Source organism: Macaca nemestrina, chromosome 4, assembly GCF_043159975.1.
Source record: "Macaca nemestrina isolate mMacNem1 chromosome 4, mMacNem.hap1, whole genome shotgun sequence".
NCBI classification, from domain to species: Eukaryota; Metazoa; Chordata; class Mammalia; order Primates; family Cercopithecidae; genus Macaca; species Macaca nemestrina.
The window spans coordinates 168,617,609-168,638,932 of NC_092128.1; the positions used below are offsets into that span (position 1 = coordinate 168,617,609).

The 21,324-nt window shown below is 40.2% G+C and overlaps 1 protein-coding gene across 1 annotated transcript in view; it reads left to right on the forward strand.

Moving 5' to 3' along the window:
- Positions 1-14,769, forward strand: part of LOC105472817 (junctional adhesion molecule 2) — a 78,728-nt gene extending 63,959 nt beyond the window's left edge. The window contains exons 7-10 of the mRNA XM_011726368.3: positions 3,102-3,209; positions 6,560-6,575; positions 9,468-9,510; positions 12,108-14,769. Of these exons, the coding sequence (XP_011724670.1) occupies positions 3,102-3,209; positions 6,560-6,575; positions 9,468-9,510; positions 12,108-12,140 (200 nt within the window). The 3' untranslated portion in view covers positions 12,141-14,769. The remainder of the gene's footprint in view (positions 1-3,101; positions 3,210-6,559; positions 6,576-9,467; positions 9,511-12,107) is intronic.
- Positions 14,770-21,324: the final 6,555 nt, after the last annotated feature.

The window sequence follows — 21,324 nt, forward strand, 5'->3', positions numbered from 1 at the left end:
TTTGGTTTTTGTTTTTTTGAGACAGAGTCCTCCTTGCCCAGGCTGGAGTGCAGGGTCGTGATCTCAGCTCACTGCAACCTCTGCCTCCCAGGTTCAAGCAATTCTCCTGCCTCAGCCTCCCAAATAGCTGGGATTACAGGCGCACCCACTGCACCCAGCTAATTTTGGTATCTTTAGTAGAGACAGGGTTTCACCATGTTGGTCAGGCTGGTCTCAAACTCCTGACCACAGGTGATCCACCCACCTCAGTCTCCCAAAGTGCTGGGATTACAAGTGTGAGCCACCGCGCCCGGCCTGTCCTCATGGTTTTTGCCATTACCTTGTACTACCAGCACAATTTCTGTTTATTTTTCCTTCCATTTAAATGGTCCTGTTTACTTTAAACGTCTACCTTTGCCTTCTCTTAAGGAATCATATCCGGGAAGTCATGGTTTTGATGTATTAGTTACTTTTTCTTAGCACACAATAAATACGTAATGAATAAAATTTAAATGTTTGTTTCTCCATGAGGACCACTTTAATTTGGACATGATTCTCACATATCTACTCTTTCTAAATACAAGTTAGCTTAGAAGTTAAAATTAGTTTGTTTAATGCTCATCCATTGATCCGAGGTGTTTTGCGTCCTTGGTTGGGACTTACATCTTTTGAAATACATACAAATTCATAAATTCATTTTTTTGGTTTTCTTTGTGAATTATAACTATTTTCACATGTAACCAAAATTAGAACATGTTAACTCTCCTAAGAAATTTTTTCAAAGTGCAGGATTTGTTGGTTGTTTTTTGTACTGACTCACTGTAAAACTCCAGCAGACTCTACTCACACTGAGCCTTTCAGCAGTTTAGTTCCTTTTCTTTCAGTCAGAAAAATGGTACTTTCCTTTTATAGAGACTTTTCCAAAAAAAAAAAATCACAAAATATTTTCATATTTAATGTTACATTTTCTCTACACTGAGGCATAATATGGCTGTATGACTTGCTCAACATCACAGAAAATGGTGAACAGGATGTAAGAAGTTAACTTACTCCTAATCTGTTACTCCTCTATCTCCCATTTCATTGAAGAAAAATAACATAAAATTCATACCACGACTTAGCACTTACAGGACAATTTTTTTGTGTTAATCCTTCCTTCATAGATGTTAAATTCATTGATAAACTACAAGACAGTTTTTTTTGGTCAGATAATAGCCCTTACTTTGAACGCTTCATAGATGTCAAATTTATTGACTACTACAAAGTAAATAGAAGGCACACTTTGGTTCTCAGGAATTTCACTTGTTGATTTGACTTTGCCTAAGATTATGATTACTGTAGATTTTTTCTCTATCTGCTCTTTTTAATCCAAGTAAATAAAAAGCCGAATCTTACTGACCTCTCAATACCCAAGCAAACTGAGTTTATACCAAGCAATAATTAATGTTTTCTACTCTGGTCAAATTACTTAACCTTTCAAAAGATTTATCAAGTTTTCTTTTTAAAAAAAAAAATCAATTAATATTTTGGAGGTATTTAAGAAAATTAGTAACACAATTGGCATTAGGAAAGAATTTCAAGACCTGAAGTTTTTATAAGCAGATTCACTTAAACAGTATCTCTAAAAAGATCATTTCCAAAATGTACATTGCTTTAAAATATTTAAATTATTTTTGAGAAAATGCTACCTAATATTTTCTCTAGGTTATTTAATCATATGCTAATTAAAACTTGTTTTTTAAAATGGGAACTCTTTGAAGAATTGCTCCTTTAATAAATACATGGCAAGTATCTAAATGGCAGAAGAGTGTGGCTCATAAAATCCTCATGGACAAGATGGAGAAATATGGTCCAAACAATGTTTTGGTGGATCCACACGCAGTTGAATCCCATGCTCAAAGAATGTTAATAAATTGTGTTGTATGACGGGAGGTGTCTACTAGACTGTTACATAGTTCTTTCCTAAACAAATGCATGTTCATCATGTTATTAATGACTTGAATGAGAGTATTTGTAATAAAATTCTCAGTTTGCAGAAATGTTAAGCTTGGAAGGTTAATGTTATTATTAATAATTTTTTATTAATTATATTATTATTAATACATTATAATTAATGTATTATTGGGCAACAGAATCAATCTGGGAAGAATCACAGTAGTTATTTCCAAACTTGGGTTCAAAACATCCAGTTGCATTACATTAGAGGATGGATGCCTTAACAGCCATAGGAAAAGCCTCAGAGAATTTAATTCATTTTTCATAAATGGATGACAATTTAGTTGCATATATGTATATGGCTGTATACACACATATATACACACACCCATATAATTCAAAAAGGAAGGTATTTCTTACTTAGTTTTACAGAATAACAATGACATGTGCTTTTTTTTGAGACAGTCTCGCTCTGTCACCTAGACTGGAGGGAAGTAGTGCAGTCATAGTTCACTATAATCTCAAACTCCTGGGCTCAAGTGAACCTCCAGCCTCAGTCTTCTGAGTATCTGGGGCTCCAGGAATGCACCACCATATCCGGCTAATTTTTTTTATTTTTTATTTTTTAGAGATGGATTCTTGCTCTGTTGCCTAGGCTGGTCTCAAATTCCTAGCCTCAAGCAGTCCTCCCACCTCAGCCTCCTGAGTAGCTGGGATTACAGGCGTAAGCCAACACGCCCGGCACCACATGCTGTCTTTGATGCCGAGTTTTTCATTATTTGTGAAATTCACACAGATGATGATGTAGAAGAATTTTAAGATGTGGGGTAGGGGGTGGCAGTAGAATACTTGAACTCATTGAACTTCAAAGATCGCTTCCGGTCTTTTAATCCTGTGAATTATTACACATCTCCAAATGAATGCAAAAGAAAACCACACATTTTATTTTTTAATCTGAGAAGTTTTTAAAATTTAGTATTTTCCCAAAGCTTCAGTTCTGTTAATATGTTTAATCAATTTTGAACCATGTCTTAGAAGTGAGTTAGTTGAATAGGCTTCAAAATCGTTAAAGTATGCTTTATGATATAGCTGCAAAGGGGACCTTTTTTTTGAACCTTTTCAATTTAATGACTGCATCAGTCCGTGTAATCCACATAAATTTATGCATAGTTTATTTTGCATTCCAGATGATCTCAACATAAGTGGCATCATAGCAGCCGTAGTAGTTGTGGCCTTAGTGATCTCCGTTTGTGGCCTTGGTGTGTGCTATGCTCAGAGGAAAGGCTACTTTTCAAGTAAGTGAACCTCACCCTTCTTTGGCAGATAACTTTCTATGGCTATGGAGTTTATTTATGAGATACTGTTTCTCCTTGGAAGTTGTTTTTTTGTTTTTTTTGGGGTTTTTTTGTTTTTTTTTTTCCAGACAGAGTCTTGCTCTGTCGCCTAGGCTGGAGTGCAGTGGTGGCAAAATCTCCACTCAATGCAACCTCCACCTCCCAGGTTCAGGTGATTCTCACGTCTCAACCTCCCAAATAGTTGGGATTACAAGCGTGCACCAACACACCCAGCTCATTTTTGTATTTTTAGTAGAGATGGAGTTTCGCTATGTTGGTCAGGCTGGTCTCGAACTCCTGGCCTCAAGTGATCTGCCCACCTTGGCCTTCCAAAGTGCTGGGATTACAGGCGTGAGCGGTCGCGCCTGGCCCTCTCCTAGGAAGTTCTAACAAACTCTGGAGAATATTGTTCATTTATTTTCTGCTATAGAAAATGTTCAGGATGACATGCAGGTGGCTTATGAAACACCTTGGCAAACCTAGGGAGAAAAGGCAAAATTGCCTAGTTGCAAATTCCAGGGAGTACCACAGAATATGCAAGGGGCATCCTTGGAGTGGTGCAGTGCAGCGAGACAGAGATATTCAATGTGAACAGATATTTATAGTATCTTTGCATGTTTTTAAGATTTTTTTTTTTTTTTTTTTGAAAGAGTCTCGCTCTGTCGCCCAGGCTGGAGTGCGGTGGCGCAATCTCGGCTCACTGCAAGTTCCATCTCCCGGGTTCACGCCATTCTCCTGCCTCAGCCTCCCGAGTAGCCGGGACTACAGGCACCTGCCACCATGCCTGGCTAATTTTTGTATTTTTAGTAGAGACGGGGTTTCACCGTGTTAGCCAGGATGGTGTTGATCTCCTGACCTTGTGATCCACCCGCCTCGGCCTCCCAAAGTGCTGGGAGTACAGGTGTGAGCCACCATGCCCGGCCAATATCTTTTTATTTTAAGTTAGGAATTGTATATCTCAAGATATAAGTTGATTTCAAATTTATAAAGAAATTTCATTGAAATAAATAAGTGAAATATTTCATCAGTGTAGAACAGTGAAGTGTTGAATGTTAAATTTAGGACAACTGTATTTAGAAGAGAATTGTTCAGCTGGGTGTGGTGGCTCACGCCTGTAATCCTACCACTTTAGGAGGCTGAGGCGGGTGGATCACTTGAGGTCAGGAGTTCGAGACCAGCCTGGCCAACATGGTGAAACCCTGTCTCTACTAAAAATACAAAAATTAGCCAGGAATGGTGGCATGCACCTGTAGTCCCAGCTACTCGGGAGGCTGAAGCAGAGGAATCACTTGAACCTGGGAGGTGGAGGTTGTAGTGAGCCAAATTGTGCCACTCCACTCCAGCCTGGGTGAAAAAGCAAGACTCTGCTGCAAAAGAAAAAAAAAAGAGAATTGTTCAGTGAAAACTAGAAACCTATTGTATTTATGAGAACTACTTCTGTACACAGTGTTGAATTCTTCAAATTTAGACCTTTTGTAACTTCACACCTCCATTTGATGATGCAATAGGTTTGATGTAAATGGGTGAGATTTAAAAATGTTTTATTCTCTTAATGCATTTCTTCACTCTCTAATATTACTGGAGAGCTCAGAAGCTGCAGCACTCTATCAGGTCCACTGGTAATAGTGTATAAAATAAAATTTTTAATTGAATTATAAATTTATAGCATATACAAGTTATAGACCCATGGTTTTACAGCAAACATTAATTTTGGAATTTCGATTTTTAAAACAATTTTTTTTTTTTTTTTTTGGAGACAGGGTCTCACTCTGTCACCCATGCTGAGTGCAGTGGTGTGATCATGGCTCACTGCAGCCTTGACTTTTCAGGCTCAAGAGATCCTCCCACCTCAGCCTTCTGAAGTAGCTGGGACTACAGGCACATACCACCACGCCTGGCTAATTTTCTTTTATTTTTTGTGGAGACAGGTTCTTGCTCTGTTGCTCAGGCTGGTATCGAACTCCTGGGATCAAGCAATCCTCCCACCCCAGCCTCCCAAAATGCTAGGATTACAGGTGTGAGCCACCACTCCTGGCCTTAAAAAAAAAATTTTGTGCCAAAATAAAACTTAAATATAAAATGTGTTCCTAATAATACCTACAATTAGGTATTATGTCTCATAAAATGTTTCTGTGGACATGGATTCCAAGAGATGCCCTATAATTAAGAATAACTGGGCTGGGTGTAGTGGCTCACACTTGCATTCCCAACACTTCGGGAGGCCGAGGCGGGAGGATCACTTGAGTCCAGGACTTCAAGACCAGCCTGGGCAACATAGGGAGACCCTTTCTTTACAAAAAATAAAAAATAAGCCAGGCATAGTTGCACATGCCTTTAGTCCCAGCTACTCAGGAGGCTAAAGTAGAAGGATCGCTTAGCCCAGAGGTCGAGGCTGCAGTGAATTATAATCTCACCACTGCACTCCAAGCTGGATAACAGAGCAAGACACTGACCAAACAAACAAACAAAAAGAGCTGCTCTGTCAATTAATACTTGTTCAGTGCTTCAATGCAGTCCACTGCAATGTAACTTTATGAATTGAATCCAGCTGTGTCCCCCTGCTGGTCATCAGCAAAAGTACAGACAAGTAAGATGACTCTTGCAAAACTCTTGTCATGTTTATACCCTAAAAGAATACCGGTCTGAGTTTTTTAACGAGGAGTTAGTAAACAAATTTTCCTAAAGTACTGAATTAATTAAAAGTTGACTTGAATATTAGGGGTTCGTTACCTAAGAATGTTACTCTCATTTTCATCTAGCAGAAAAATCTATCCAAGAGAACCATATTCTTGAACTTATGTTTAGGACACAGGTTGGCAGACTAATACCTGTGGACCAAATCTGTGGACCAAATCTGCCCTCCCCGCCTATTTTTCTATGGCCTGTGTACAAAAATGGCTTTACAGATGAACATTTACAATCTATTTGATGATAGGGACTACTGACTTTGAACCCCAATTAAAGAGAAATGTTATCTTCCCCAAAAGAATTCCATTTCTCTAACTAGTAGGCCTGCTTTTCAAGACTTTTATTATTAGTATTATATTTTTTATTTTACCCTTAAAAATGTTTGGAAATTTGTTTGCTCTCTTGTTTTAAGTACCTACATAGTATCCTCTTGGCCCCAAAGCCTAAAATGGATGCTGTATGGCTCTTTATCAAAAAAGGTTGCCAACTCTTAATTTAGAAGGTATAAATGTCAACAAGATTAAAATTAATAAAAATAAATTAAACCCAAACTCATTTTTATATGAATCTGTATCATACCATTATAACCCTTGCATTAATGATATATATTTTTTCTTTTATAGAAGAAACCTCCTTCCAGTAAGTATACTTTCCTACAATGCACGTTTCCTCTATGTCAACTACTTTTCTATTAATCATCTGTTTGAAGTCAAAAGAGGGAAGTTGGGTTATTTGTGTAGGTTTACTCTCCCAAGAAGTTACACAAGTTTATCAAGAAATACATCTGTATTAGGCTGTTCAGCAAGCTTTGATAACTTGCTGATCTGTTGGATGTGGGCTGTGAGAGAAACAGAGAAATACCTGAGACGGGGTAGTTTATTTTAAAAAGAGGTTCAATTGGCTCATGGTTCTGAAAGTTGTACAAGCCTGGCACCAACACTGCTTGGCTTTTGGGGAGGCCTCAGGAAGCTTTTACTCATGGCTGAAGGCGAAGCAGGAGCAGGCATGTCACATGGCAAAAGCAGGAGCAAGGTTGGGGAGGTGCCATATACTTTTAAACAACCAGATCTCAAGAAAACTCAGTCACTATTCTGAGGACAGCATCAACTGGGTGGTACTAAACCGTTCATGAGAAATCCGCCCCCCCATGATCTCATCAGCTCCCACAAGCCCCACCTCCAACACTGGGTATTACAATTCAACATAAGATTTGGGCGAGGCAAATATCCAGACTCTATCAACATCACACTTCACACTTCATACCTACTTGTAAATGACAGTACAGAGAGAATGATGATTACCCAGACAAGAAAAACGGTCACTAATTTGATTTCATAAGCATATCTATAAACTAATTTAAAAAAACATATTCACTGTATTTTGCTAAATTGAAATTTTTCACATAAAATTTTAGTTAACAGTCATTTTTTACATTAATTGAATACCAATTTTGCGCCTAACACTGTTCTAAGGACTGGGGATACAGCAGTGAACAAAACAGGCCAAAAACCCCACAAAACTCTGCCTTATGGAGTTTACATTCTAGTAGAGAAAGGCAGAAAATAAACAGATAATAGTATATAGTATATCAGATGGTGGTATCATGGAGAAAAATAAAACGAATAAGAGAATGTAGAATACAAAGGGTAGGAGTGGAGATTGTAATTTCAAATAGGGTGGTCGGGAAGGATCTCACTAATAAGGGATTTTTGAGAAAGGCCAGAAGACAGTGAGGAAGCAAGTTGTGCAAATAAGAATGAGAAGAGCGTTCAGGCAGAGGGGAGAGAGCAAACTGAAAGATCCTGAGGCCAGGCAAGCCTAGAGTATCTGAGGGATGTCAGCGGGAGCAGGGTGGCTGGAACAGAGTGAGAGAAACAGAGATGAGTGTACACAAGTAGCGGTGGGGGCAGACTGTATGGAGTCCCTTTTAGGCGGTTGTGAGGAGTCTGGCTTTGGTCTGAGTAAGATAGAAAGTCACTGGAGGGCATTAAGCAGAGGTGTGGTGTCATCTTAATTTTTCAAAACTCACACTGGCTTCTCTGTTAAGAATAAACTGAGATGACAAAGGTGGAAGCAGGGAGATCAGTTAGCAAACTACCACACCAAGTGAGGCAAGAGGAAACGGCGGCTGGTGTGAAAGCAGTAGTGTTGGAGATGCTGAGAAGTGACAGTGTTTTGGATATAATGTTTTAATAACTTGCTGATCTGTTGGATGTGGGCTGTGAGAGAAACAGAGAAATCGAAGATGGCTTCAAGGTTATGAGAAGGATGGAATTACCATTTACGGAAGTGTGGAAGATTTTAAGAGGAGAGAGTTTGGGAGTGGTGATGGGGATAAGCGGAGAGGTTGGAGTGTTTGGAATTTTAGTATTTGATATGCTTATCTGATTCCAAGTGGAGGTAATCAGGAAGTAACTGAATATTCAAAATCTAGAGTTTGGGGAAATAACTGGAAATAGAATGGTAGGAGTCATTGGTACATGAAATATGGATGAGCTCCCCAAAGCCCTGCAGTTTGTGCTTGTTTTATGACTGTCCTTCTTGTATGTACGGATGGGGCAGACCCAACTTTGGCTCCATAGGTGTAGAGAGAAGATGGATGACAAACTATCTGAGGTCATGACAGTTGCGAGTGGAGAAGAGATACTGAAGCCATGGCTTCAGTTTGTCATCTCCTAATTCCTTTGAAGAATCAGCTGCCGTTGACTTCCTGTTCCCAGATTTCTGGCTCAATCCTGGTCTCTCAGTCTCGTAAGATCCTAATACAAGTCTAGGTTGAAGTTCAAATTATCGAGAACTAGCAGTAACGAAGCCAGTGAGTTCAGAAGGGCACAGTAGCCTGAAAGTGTTGCTACTTCCCACCCCTCACCTCCGGGTGATTGTGAGGACTTCCGCTTTTATTGAGTGCCACAGAGAGTAATCGGAAGGTTTTGAGCAGAGCGGAGACATCGGCTTACGTGAAGTGGGAAGGGTGACATGGCTGCAGTGAGGGAGGTTATTGTTCCATCAGTATCTCTAGCAAATCAAGTAGTCATCTGGTGGGGAGTAACTTCATTCCTAGACATACGCCCTCACATTCATTAAATCTGTGGCCTTCAAAATACGATGAATGACAAAATGGATGACTGGAACCCTAGTCACCATGTAAAACTTTTTCCATGGAAAAATAAAATCAATTTTGAGATTATAATAGTCAAGCTTTCAAAATGTTAAATGTTAATATATTACATTAAAAGTAAGTCAGTCTCTGGTTTGTGCATTCCACAAAAACCTTTCTTTAGTATACCAGCCATAAGCTACATTTACGTGCACAAGGCTTCACACTGATGTTTTGTTGCATGAGCTTCTCTGTGAATATTGTCTGTAAACATAAGGAATTCAGCAAGAATTCTTGTCTTGTTTTCTACCTAAGATATATGTTCATGTTCTTGCTGAGAAAATGTATGGAAGTAAAATTAACTAAAAGAGCATATGTGTTCCAGATTGGAAGTGATAATGCAGTAAATATTGTCTTTTATATTCCACAAACAGGAAGAGTAATTCTTCATCTAAAGCCACGACAATGAGTGAAAATGTGAGTAGTTTTAAAGCATATTTATAGAATGAATGTGTTTAGGGAATAGGGCAGGGAAATGAATTATATGGACCTTGTGAATTTTCACTTTTAATACACTTTGCACCAGTGTCTATCACTAGTGTTTAAAAGGAGCTAAGTAGATGTGAGCTTCTGTACCCTGTCTAGGATGGCATGATAAAGATACCTGGCATTTCCAATTGCAGAAGTGATCTTTAATCATATCACGATTTGTTTCATGGTATTTTCTATAATTAGTCTGTCTTCTTAGTCTCACTAGGTCTGGCATTATCAGCTCTCTTTGACAGATGAGTAAATTAAAACACAGGTTCTTACAGGATAACAGTGGTGGAGCTGGGACTCAGGCCCTTTTCTTCCCTGTAGCTTGACCAAGCAGAGTGGTTCCAGCAGATCTGTGGTTCTAGGACTCACCTTTGGTTATGTGAAGTACTTGGAACATTTTAGGGCTAGGCAATGTCTTAGTCATTGACTAAGGACTGCTATAACAAAAATACCATACACTGGGTAATTTACAAACAACAAATTTATTTTCAGTTTTGGAGGCTGGGAAGTCCACAGTCAAGGCGCCAGTAGATTCAATGTCTAGTGAGAGCCTGTTCCTCATAGATGGAGCCTTCCTGCTGTGTCCTCACACAGTAGCAGGGGCAAAACAAGCACCCTCCGGCCTCTTTGATAAGGGCACAGTTCCATTCATGAAGGTCCTGCCCTCATCACCTGATCACCTCCTAAAGGCCCCACCTCTTAATATTATTGCATTAGGGATTAGGTTTCAACATATGAATTTTGGGTGACACAAACATTCAGACCAGAGCACAGAATATCCTGTTATAATTGAAAGGAACATTTCAGAAATGTTTGAAAAGATGCAGTAATTACCTAACTCAGAGGGTTTAAGGAACATAGACATTTGGACCCTTTGTAAACACTACATTGTTGCAGCAAATACCATTATTACTCAGATTTTGTAGCTCTTTGGATGGATATTCAGCCTTCTGGATGATTTTCTCAGGAATATAGTGGGTTGGGGCCAGGGGAGTTCCTATGGTTTTAGAGGCCTAAGTCGTTTCTTGAGAAATAAAGCATGGGTTCTCAGAAACACTTTACTCATCTATGGCAGGAATTCTTTCAGATTTCCTCTCAGCAGAGTCTGGAGGGTGGGGCAGGCGGGGGTCGGGGGAGGGGGGAGCCTGGACATCAGTATTTTAAATGCATAAGTGATTTTAATGGATAGTAGTGTTTAATATTCATCCACTTTTCTGTACAAATTTGATTTTTAAAAATTGTTCCAGAAACTATTACAGAATTCACCGTATTTTGTGGTTTACTACACTGAAAACATACTGATGTTTAATTAGGGGACAAGAAACTTTGTTCCTACCATTTTTGTTCCTACAATTTACAGAAAGTACTCTCGGAGTGTAGAATCGAATACTCCCATCCCTCCACACAGTATGAAGCACACTGTGGCTAAACTGAATGAACAAAAGCCATTTATTTTTTCTTTGCCTTCCTCTCAGTCGCCCTCATCAGCTAAGAGCTAGAGTCCCCTTCAGTTCTCTTGTGCCCTACACCGCAGGGTTTCTCAACCTCAACACTACTGATACTTTGGTCCACATCATTCTTTGTGTAAGGTGCTGTCCTGTACATCGCAGGATGCGTAGCAACAGGCCTGTCCTCCAACACTAGATGCCGGGAGCATCCTCCTAACAGGATTTATCTGCCTCTGCCTTCCAGTCCTACCTCTTTACTCTCTGGGCAAAGCTTCAGAGTACCTTGTCTGCTAGGAGTTAGTTAATTAATTCCCCATAAAACGGGTTTAATTAAATATATACTGGTTTGGCTAGGTGCACTGGCTGACGCCTGTAATCCCAGCACTTTGGAAGGCCGAGGCAGGTGCATCACGAGGTTAGGAGTTCTAGACCAGTCTGGCCAATATGGTGAAACCCCATCTCTACTAAAATACAAAAATTAGCTGTGCATGGTGGCGTGTGCCTGTAGTTCCAGCAGATTGGGAGGCTGAGGCAGGAGAATCACTTGAACCCGGGAGGCGGAGGTTGCAGTGAGCTGAGATCGTGCCACTGCACTCCAGCCTGAGCAACAGAGCAAGACTCTGTCTCAAAAAATAAATAAGATAAATAAATAAATACTGGTTTTTACCTGTAAAATTCTTTTTTTTTTTTTTTTTTTTTTGAGACGGAGTCTCACTCTGTCGCCCAGGCTGGAGTGCAGTGGCCGGATCTCAGCTCACTGCAAGCTCCGCCTCCCGGGTTCACGCCATTCTCCTGCCTCAGCCTCCCGAGTAGCTGGGACTACAGGCGCCCGCCACCTCGCCCGGCTAGTTTTTTGTACTTTTTAGTAGAGACGGGGTTTCACCGTGTTAGCCAGGATGGTCTCGATCTCCCGACCTCGTGATCCGCCCATCTCGGCCTCCCAAAGTGCTGGGATTACAGGCTTGAGCCACCGCGCCCGGCCACCTGTAAAATTCTTACAATAAATATAGCTTGATATTCATAAGATTTATGTTTCTTTAAATACGAGTTAATATATTTAAACTTGTTTTTTCTTTCTTTTCCTAGGATTTCAAGCACACAAAATCCTTTATAATTTAAAGACTCCACTTTTGAGATACACCAAAACCACCGTTGTTACACAAATTATTAAACTATTATAAAACTCTGCTTTGTCTGACATTTGCAAAGAGGTACATGAGGAAATGAAAGTGGTATTTCATTTTAATTTTTATGACTACTAACTCAGCTGAACTTGTTATTTTAAACAAATAGTTCTGTCCACACCTAAAATACAGTCTGGCTTCTTGTGTCTGGACTAAGTTAAAAGAATCAAAATACTTTGTAATATTCTGGGCTTTGGCAACTGTTAACCATATCCTAACTTATAGAGAACGTTACTAAAATGTAACATACTGATTGTGAAGTTAATCCACAGATCATGAAAATATAAATCAGACTCTGAGCGAGAGTCTGATTTAGGGCGTCCGACAAATACTCTGACAGATGCAAAAGGAACCTCTGGTCTCATTTCTGCCAGACTCCTCTTTTCTCCCCTCATATCATCTTATTCTGATGCTCGTTCATCACTAACATATCCACAGAAAGGAGGAAGCGGGATGGGTCTTAGGCCTGAGGATTTGCACTTAGTGTTTACTTCCATTCCTGAGAACTAAAAGCAACATCAATAGAAATACCTAATGGCTGGAGCCCACAGGTGTGCACCACAGGATTCGCCTGGTGTGTGTCACTGATTTCTTCATTAAATGTAATTTTGACGGTCAAACACAAACCAAAGTGGCTTATTTCACCCCTACTGCTGCTTGCCACTGCTTCCTTCTCGTAAGATTTCTTTGAAGAGGATCAGTGACCTTGGCATCAGAACTCACCACTGGAGGCTACACAAGTTTGCAGATACCTTTCCCTGCAGGAGTGGTGACTTCACATCCTTCTGTCTCTAAAAATTGTGCAGTGACATTCCGGGTCAAGTTCCTTGGTCAGGGGTTGCCAATTCTGCTTTTGGAAAAGGAGGGATGTGGAGGGAAGAAGTAATTGTCTACAAGGAAGATGAGATGAGAAAGCTCACTGACTCCCTGCATCTGGTACCCCTCTTGATACATAGTGGGCATATGGAGAAATGGCTCAAATGAAAAGTGGGTCTAATGTGGGTTTCTCAACTGATGAACCACAAAAGCCTCCAGCTACTATTACAATGTGAAAATTCCAATGATCCATTTACCAGAGCAGTTAGACTATGTTAAAAATGCATATCATCTGTAACTTCTTTTAATTACCGAATTGATATTAAAAACAAAACATGGCTAAGGCATGTCCTGTTCTGGGCAAATCGGGATGAAAAGGTCACTTGCTACCTTTGACAACTATGAACATGGTTAATCTTCTTTCTTTTTTTTTTTGAGACAGTCTCACTCTGTTGCCCAGGCAGGAGTGCAGTGGCACAATCTTGGCTCACTGCAACATCTGCCTCCCCTCCGCCTGCCAGGTTCAAGCAATTCTCCTGCCTCAGCCTCCCAAGTAGCTGAGATTACAGGCATGTACCACCACACCTGGCTAATTTTTGTAATTTTAGTAGAGACGGGTTTCACCATGTTGGCCAGGCTGGTCTCGAACTTCTGACCTCAAATGATCCACCTGCCTCAGCCTCCCGAAGTGCTGGGATTACAACCATGAGCCACTGCACTCGGCAGGTTAATCTTCTTTCAAAAGAATCTTATCTTTCTACCCAATTGGCAAAGCAAATCCTCAGGATTCACTGAACAAATGGATTAAGCACCCACTGAGTGCCTAGCATGTGCCTGGACACCAGGCCACTGGGAAGATGCTCCCCCTTTGACTTAGCTGTGACATTCTATGTGTCTCACCAGATCCCTTCCTGGAGGTCGGGCTTCTGTAACATGGCTCTGCCTCCAAAATCAAATTTTCACCACATGATCAGGGATCAGCAAATATTTTTTGTAAAGAGCCAGAAAGTAGATATTTTAAGTCATAAGGTCCTTGTTAACAACTACTTGACTCTGCCATTGTAGCACAAAGGCAGCCACAGCCAAAATAAGCAAGCAGTCATGTCTGTGTTCCAATAAGACTTTATTTACAAAAACAGCAGGCACAGACAAGATTTGGCCCACAGGCATAGATTCCCAACTCATGGTGGTGAAGGACAGAAAAAAACACCTGTTTACAAGCTTTTGTAAGAAATTAGGCTAAATATTACCTGTTTTGGTTGGAAGATTTCTTTGGTTTGAGGAATGCTTTCCTCTTGCCTTGGCATGCCAAGAGGATAGATGACTCTGAACGACGCCTCTTCAGACATACCTGTCATCACACGAGATAAACTTCTTCAGTTTAGATGACACAAATCCACATTGTGGAGGGAAAATATGTAGTGCCTTAGCTTCACTAATAGTTGTAAAACTTCTTTTGAAGACATCAAAGGCTAGAGGATTCATTTTATGCAGTGTGAACATCTAACACTCTCTGTGTCAAATATATATTGTACATTACCTTAAACTATTGTAATAGCTAGGTAACAATCCTTGTATAAAGAATGTTTTCTCCCACACAAAGGGCACAGTATTGAGCACTAATTTCCTAATTATTAAAAGTACATGTATGTATCTGTGGGTCACTGGTGTCCAGACTTGTATTTCCATTTGTGTTTACTTGAGGAATTTGAACACTAACAATTGGTAAAATCCCATTGTAATTCTTACAGCATTTTGACTTTACTTTCTTGCAGTGAATTGTGTTGTGTAAAGATTTGGGCTTTAAAATCTTTATTAGCAAGCTTTGTTTTGTTTTCATTATTGTTGCTGTTGTAACCAGATTTAATTTATTTTTAGTTGGAGGTTTGACCTAGCTAAATCTGGACCAATTGTTTTTCAATACAACTTTGCAAAGAACGTCCTTCGTCCACAGGTGGCTTTGTTTGATTAAAGTCTACACTAATAAAAATAGCTGAACTTGTTAAACCTTTTAGCCCCATATAACAGTGCAGGGAAAGAGTCATCCACCTATTGTTATTCATCAAACCCAGGAAACTACACCCTTTTACCTTCTGTAGCTACAAGGCTAGCTGCTGGTTAGCTGTTTAAGATTAGAATCTCATCATCTCTGTTTGGATGGCTGCCAACTTCTCAAATGCTAAGAAAAATGCTCTGAAAATAAAAAGCAAAAACTATTTATTGAACACTTCATATATGTCAGAGGTGGAGATGGATGGGGGTGAGGATGCATAAAACCTCATTCATCTCAACGATACTATAAAGTGGGTAATGCCATCATTTTGCAGATGAAGAAACGGTTACTGACTTGCCAAGTTCACGGAGCTGAGGAGTGAGGAATCAGGGTCTGTGGGGACCCAGATCAGTCTGATCCAGGATGTTTCACACACCATGTTTTTCTCTACCCCATGATTTCCTTTTAAATTCCTTGTTGTTATTGTTGAGATGGGGTTTTGCTCTGTCACTGGAGTGCAGTGCCGCAATCATGGCTTCCTACAGCTTCGACTTCCCAGGCTCAAGTGATTCCCCCAGCTCAGCCTCCCAAATAGGTGAAACCACAGGTGCGTCATGCCCAGGTAATTGTTTATTTATTATATTTTATTTTTGTAGAAGCGAGGTCTTGCCATGTTGCCAGGCTGGTCTCAAACTCCTGGACTCAAGCGCTCCTCCCTCTTCGGCCTCCAAAACTGCCAGCATTATAGGCCTGAGCCCGGTCCTTTTACTGATTGATTGATTGATTTATTGATTGAGATGGAGTCTCGCTCTGTCACCAGGCTGGAGTGCAGTGGCATGATCTCGGCTCATTGCAACCTCCAGGGTTCAAGCAATTCTCCTGCCTCAGTCTCCCGAGCAGCTGGGACTACAGGTGTGCACCACCACACTTAGCTAATTTTTGTGGTTTTAGTAGAGACGGGGTTTCACCATGTTGGCCAGGATGGTTTTGATCTCTTGACCTCGTGATCTGCCCACCTCGGCCTCCCAAAGTGCTGGGATTACAGGCATAAGCCACCATGCCCAGCCAAGCCCAGTCCTTTTAAATTCTTGTGTTATTCTCTGTCACTTTCCCTTCATCCTCAGTTATCTCTGGCCCCTCCACGGCCTTCCAGTCTCACTGTCAGACAAAATGCCTTTTTGTCGTGCCTTCCCCCCAAACCAGTCTAAATACCACAGTGGACCATTTCATTCTCTTCCACTCTCCTGTCATTCTCCGAAGATGCCCAAATCTCTAATATTATTTTGAAAAATATTGAGGCTAACCAGGATGAATGCATTTAAATCCTATCACCACTACTGCCCCCTCCTATCTCTAAATCTCTCCATCTTTGGCCTCCCATTTACATTGACTACATCATTCATTGTCTTATTCGATTCTTCAGTCTTTCACCCTTTTATCTCAGGCTTTCACTACTATCTCAACTTTTGTCTCCTGGGAACTTCTACCCTCAAGTACCCTCTCACAACATCAATCTCTCCAGTTCCAAAGGCTCCTTTTCCCTCTAATCTCTTCTTCCCCCCACCCCGTGCATTAATTTGCCCCATTTCTCTCGAACCATGTCAACTCCCTTCTTCCTTCCCCTGGCTAAAACCCTTTCACTCTTCCTTTACCTGGTCTATCACAAAATCTAAACTCCTCAGCCTGGAATTCAAGGTTTCCCACCCATCACAGACACAACCCGTCATATTGCCACAGCCTATGTATTCAGCTACATGTTCTACTAACTTCTTTGGTTGCCTTATGCACCCATTAAACTGAGCTATGGTCATTTTCTCTTAACCTGTTTTTCCCCCTCCTCTATACATTTACTTATAATACCCCATCCACCTGGAATGCTAATTCTCGTAAACACAAGACTTGTATATTCTATCTACTCATTAAGAGACAGGTCAAATTCCACCCCTTCTAGGACAGCCTTCTCTCATTTCCTCTGCTGGAAAAGGTTTCTTTCTTCTCTGAATTTCCGTAACCCTTGATTCACTTACTGGTTTCTATCCCATGATAGGAATGAACATGTTTGACACCCCTACCAATCTGGAAGCATTTTGAGAAAAGAACCATGTTTTACACAACCTTATAAGACCCAAATAATTTAACAGCATCTAACACGTGGTTGGCATTTAATAAGTGATAAATGAATTTTTCAAAATCAAAGGAACACTTGTCAAAGAGCAAATTTAGCATTTAATTATAAAATTTCCCCATAAATTGTTAGAATATTAATAAATGATTATATTCTGAAATATGTAATTACAAGTTATCTAATATGTGAAGTTACAAAACTGTTCCATGAATGAAGGTTGGATAGAAACTATTTCTCATACCAGTCTTTTAGCAATTAGACATGAATTTCCACACAGTTCTTAAGAAGCTCTTCAAATATTTTTCCAACTTTAAAATTTTAAAATTTAATTTTCCATCTTTTGTTTTCTCTTTTTGGAACACTTTTAGCGTTAACAACTGGTTAAGAAATCCAAGGTAAACTAAAAGCTTTCATTTGTGATACTTTCAATATTTGTTTACTTTTCAATATATGCCAAGTTTTTACTTGACCAGGTTTGAAAAAATGTAAGACAAACTAGAGTATAAAATGTCTTTTTACTTTCTACCAAGAAAATGCTCTCAAAACAAGTGAAGAGTGTGTGTCAACAAAGGACCTGTTTAACTTCTTTGAAACTGAAAGTAGGCTGTTTCAAAGCTCCATCTCATGATCCCTTTATTTTCAACTTCAAGTGTGCTATTTATAAAGTTTCTTAAAGATGGTATAAAAATAGAGATTTACCAAGAGCTATAGTTGGAGTCCTAAAGTTGCTTATGCTTTTTTTTTTTTTTTTTTTTTGTGAGATAGAGTCTCGCTCTGTCACCCAGGTTGGAGTGCAGTGGTGCAATCTTGGTTCACTGCAGCCTCCTGAGGTGCAGTTCACGTGATTCTCATGCCTCAGCCTCCTGAGTAGCCAGGATTACTTGCACTGGCCATCATGCCTGGTTAATTTTTGTATTTTTAGTAGAGACAGGGTTTCGCCATGTTGGCCAGGCTGGTCTTGAACTCCTGACCTCAGTGATCTGCCTACCTCAGTCTCCCAAAGTGTTGGGATTACAGGCGTGAGCCACTGCACCCAGCCAACTTCTTTTCATTCTCAAACTTTCTTTCCAAATATTTACTATAGAATTTAACTACTGATAAATTGAAGTTACTGTAGGTTAAGAAACATTTTATTTCTAAATTTTAGGATAACATATACCAAAGAGAATGAATAAGCATCTCTTTACAAAGATGTTATATTCATGTAACAGGATGTTAACTGGGACTTTCTCTGTTGCTCAAAGACTAAAAACAAGTATCCCACTTTCGAGGGAAAATGAAGGCTGGACGCAGTGGCTCACACCTGTAATCCCAGCACTTTGGAAGGCTGACGTGGGAGGATCATTTGAATCTAGAAGTTTGAGAACAGCATGGACAACACAGTGAGACTGTCTCAAAAAATTTAAGAACTAGCTGGGTGTGGTGACATGCGCCTGTAGTCCCAGCTACTCGGGAGGCTGAGACAGGAGGATCACTTGAGCCCAGGAGGTTGAGGCTGCAGTGAGCTATGATCACACCACTGCAACTTTAGCCTGGGCAAAAGAGTGACTTTGTTTCAAAAAAAGAAAATGAAAAATGATCAAGCCACTGCCTGGGCAACAGAACAAAAGCCCATCTCTTTTAAAAAAAAAAAAAAAAAAAGGTGAGCGAAGTAGGGGAGGATGGTGAAACACCTGTTTTCCCAAGATTTCTTAGGTCAAGGACATGAGTGTCCCGTGGGTCCAGTAGGCACCACTGGAAGTAGCTGGCCTTGAGCCTTCTTGCCAGTGCCTCCCCAGAGCAAACATCGGAAACAGTGTGCACTTATCATTCCAGTGGGAGCTAAGGGGAGTTTGGAAGGGAGTAGGAGTGAATCTGCCATTTAAGAGAATGGAATCTGTACGACTGGGAAGACCTCCTCGGCCACAGGGCCCCCCACAAGAACTCATACATGCACCTTACTAGAGAGCTAGCATTTGGAAGGCTGCTACTACCCCAGGAGCAGCAACAATCAGAGAAACAGTAACAGCCAAAAACAAACAAAAAAAGCCTACACTGAATGTTAAATAAGTAAAAATTGCCAAGCCTTCTTGGGTTACTATTAAAGGTAGTGCTATGTAAGTAACAGACACATGTCCCTTTCTAGTTCTCCTTACCTCTCCTCAACTCAAATTTCCTCTTCGTATAAGGACACCAGTCAGATAGGATTAAGACCTACCCTAAAGGTCTCATTTTAACTTAAAGTCCCTATCTCCAAATAGTCACATTATGAGGTAGTGGAAGTTGGGCTTCAATTCAATCAAGTATGAATTTTGGGGAAACACAATTCAGTTCATAACACCAGGCAAGGCGGAAAATTGCCATTTTATATAACCACAAGCCTGAGATCGTTTGTCATAATCACATAAAGTGGTTCTGAATGGTTAAGTGCAGGACAAGGAGTGACCTGGCAGGCTGAATTGCTGCACAAAGGCCAGCGTTTGCAGGGTTGGAGCAGTCTAGCCAATAAGAGGAAGGGACTCTGAGGAAGACGAAGCCTTGGTTAAGATCCCTGACTCACAGCACCACAAGAGGTTCAGCTGGAAAACAGGGAGTGCTTGCCTGACCAAAAGTTAAATGTAAATGCACAGCCCTGTAATATAGGGCACAAGAATAGGATGCTTCCTACAGTCAAACAGAACCCTGTTTCAATAATGAACAAAGAGACTGGGATATTCAAGCAATTCTACAGTTGTGAGACAAGTAAAAAATGTGTTAATGAGATAAGTATGTGTTAGCTGATAAAAGGTAAAATTCAGCTAAACTCTGAATGAAGAAGGAGGTAGAGACAGGGAAAGGAAGCATATGCAGAAAAGGTCAGTTTGTTCTCTACTGACTGGCAGTTCCAGCTGACACAAGACGGCTTTGCAGCCACAGGTGGGTGGAGGAGAGCTGTTTCAGGGTAGGTTAGAGGAAGACCCTGGGTCAACTAGACTTCCGTGATTACCTTTAGATAGTGCCATAATTAAATACCCGATTCTCTGTTCCAACGCCTGCAATTATTTAAGTAAAAGTAGTTCAACTGCTCTGTCACTGCTTAGCCACATTTGAAGAAAAGTGGGCTGTTTCTTCCTACTGTACTGCCCTCCCCAATTCCTTCTCTACACAGCATATTAATCGTATCTACATAATTAGGAAATATCTGTAGATCTTTCAAAAAGGAATCCCCAGCAGGTTTTGCCTTCAGCTATAGTATGCCATAATAAAAATCTATTCCCTTTGGCCCAGGCACAGTGACTCAAGCCTGTAATCGCAGCACTTTGGGAGGCTGAGGCAGGTGGATCACCTAAGGTCAAGAGTTTGAGACCAGCCTGGCCAACATGGTGAAACCCTGTCTTTACTAAAAATACAAAAATTAGCCAGGCATGGTGGCGCACACCTGTAATCCCAGCTACCCGGGAGGCTGAGGCAGGAGAACTGCTTGAACCTGGGCAACATAGCAAGATTCCATCTCCGAAAAAAAAAAAAAAAACAAAAAAAAACACTGTTGGCTTCACACTTTTACAGAAAATCTTAAAGATCTATTAAAGACCTATATTTAACACATATCAGAGATATTGTCAAATACTAATAAGACATGGCTGTTTTTCCTTTAAAATTTACTTTTTTGTAAGCCTGATTTTGACCATTAAAAAAAATTTTTTTAAGTAACTTCCTTGAGAGCCAGTTATAGTCACTAAAATTTTGACCATGTCTGATATGACACTTATCTAGAATGTATCTGTTGGAACTCTTCTTATTAGGACAAAACAACACCATATAGTTTACTCTTTTAAAGTAAGTTCCTTTATAGAACCCCATTCATCCCTACCTTTCCCTCATCAATCTGAACAGAATTGTAACATACACTGTGACCTGCAAGCAAAGATGAGGGACCTGGGTTACTAGGAGAAAATTATTTAACATTTGAGGAGATCAAAGTTAAAACACAATAGATGTTCCAGGACATATAAAAAAATTACACTCAGATTTCTGAGAAATCTATGACAAAGAATTTATAAACCATTTCTTCATGTTCTAAAGGAAGGGTAACATCCCTCCACGACAAGCAGGGTTACGGGCGAGTTGTGCCCAATTTATCCAAGGTCTTCATCTGCTTAATTATAACCAAATGAAAGGATCTAAAAACATCCGTAACAAACAGCACTTAACTCATTAAGAACACAC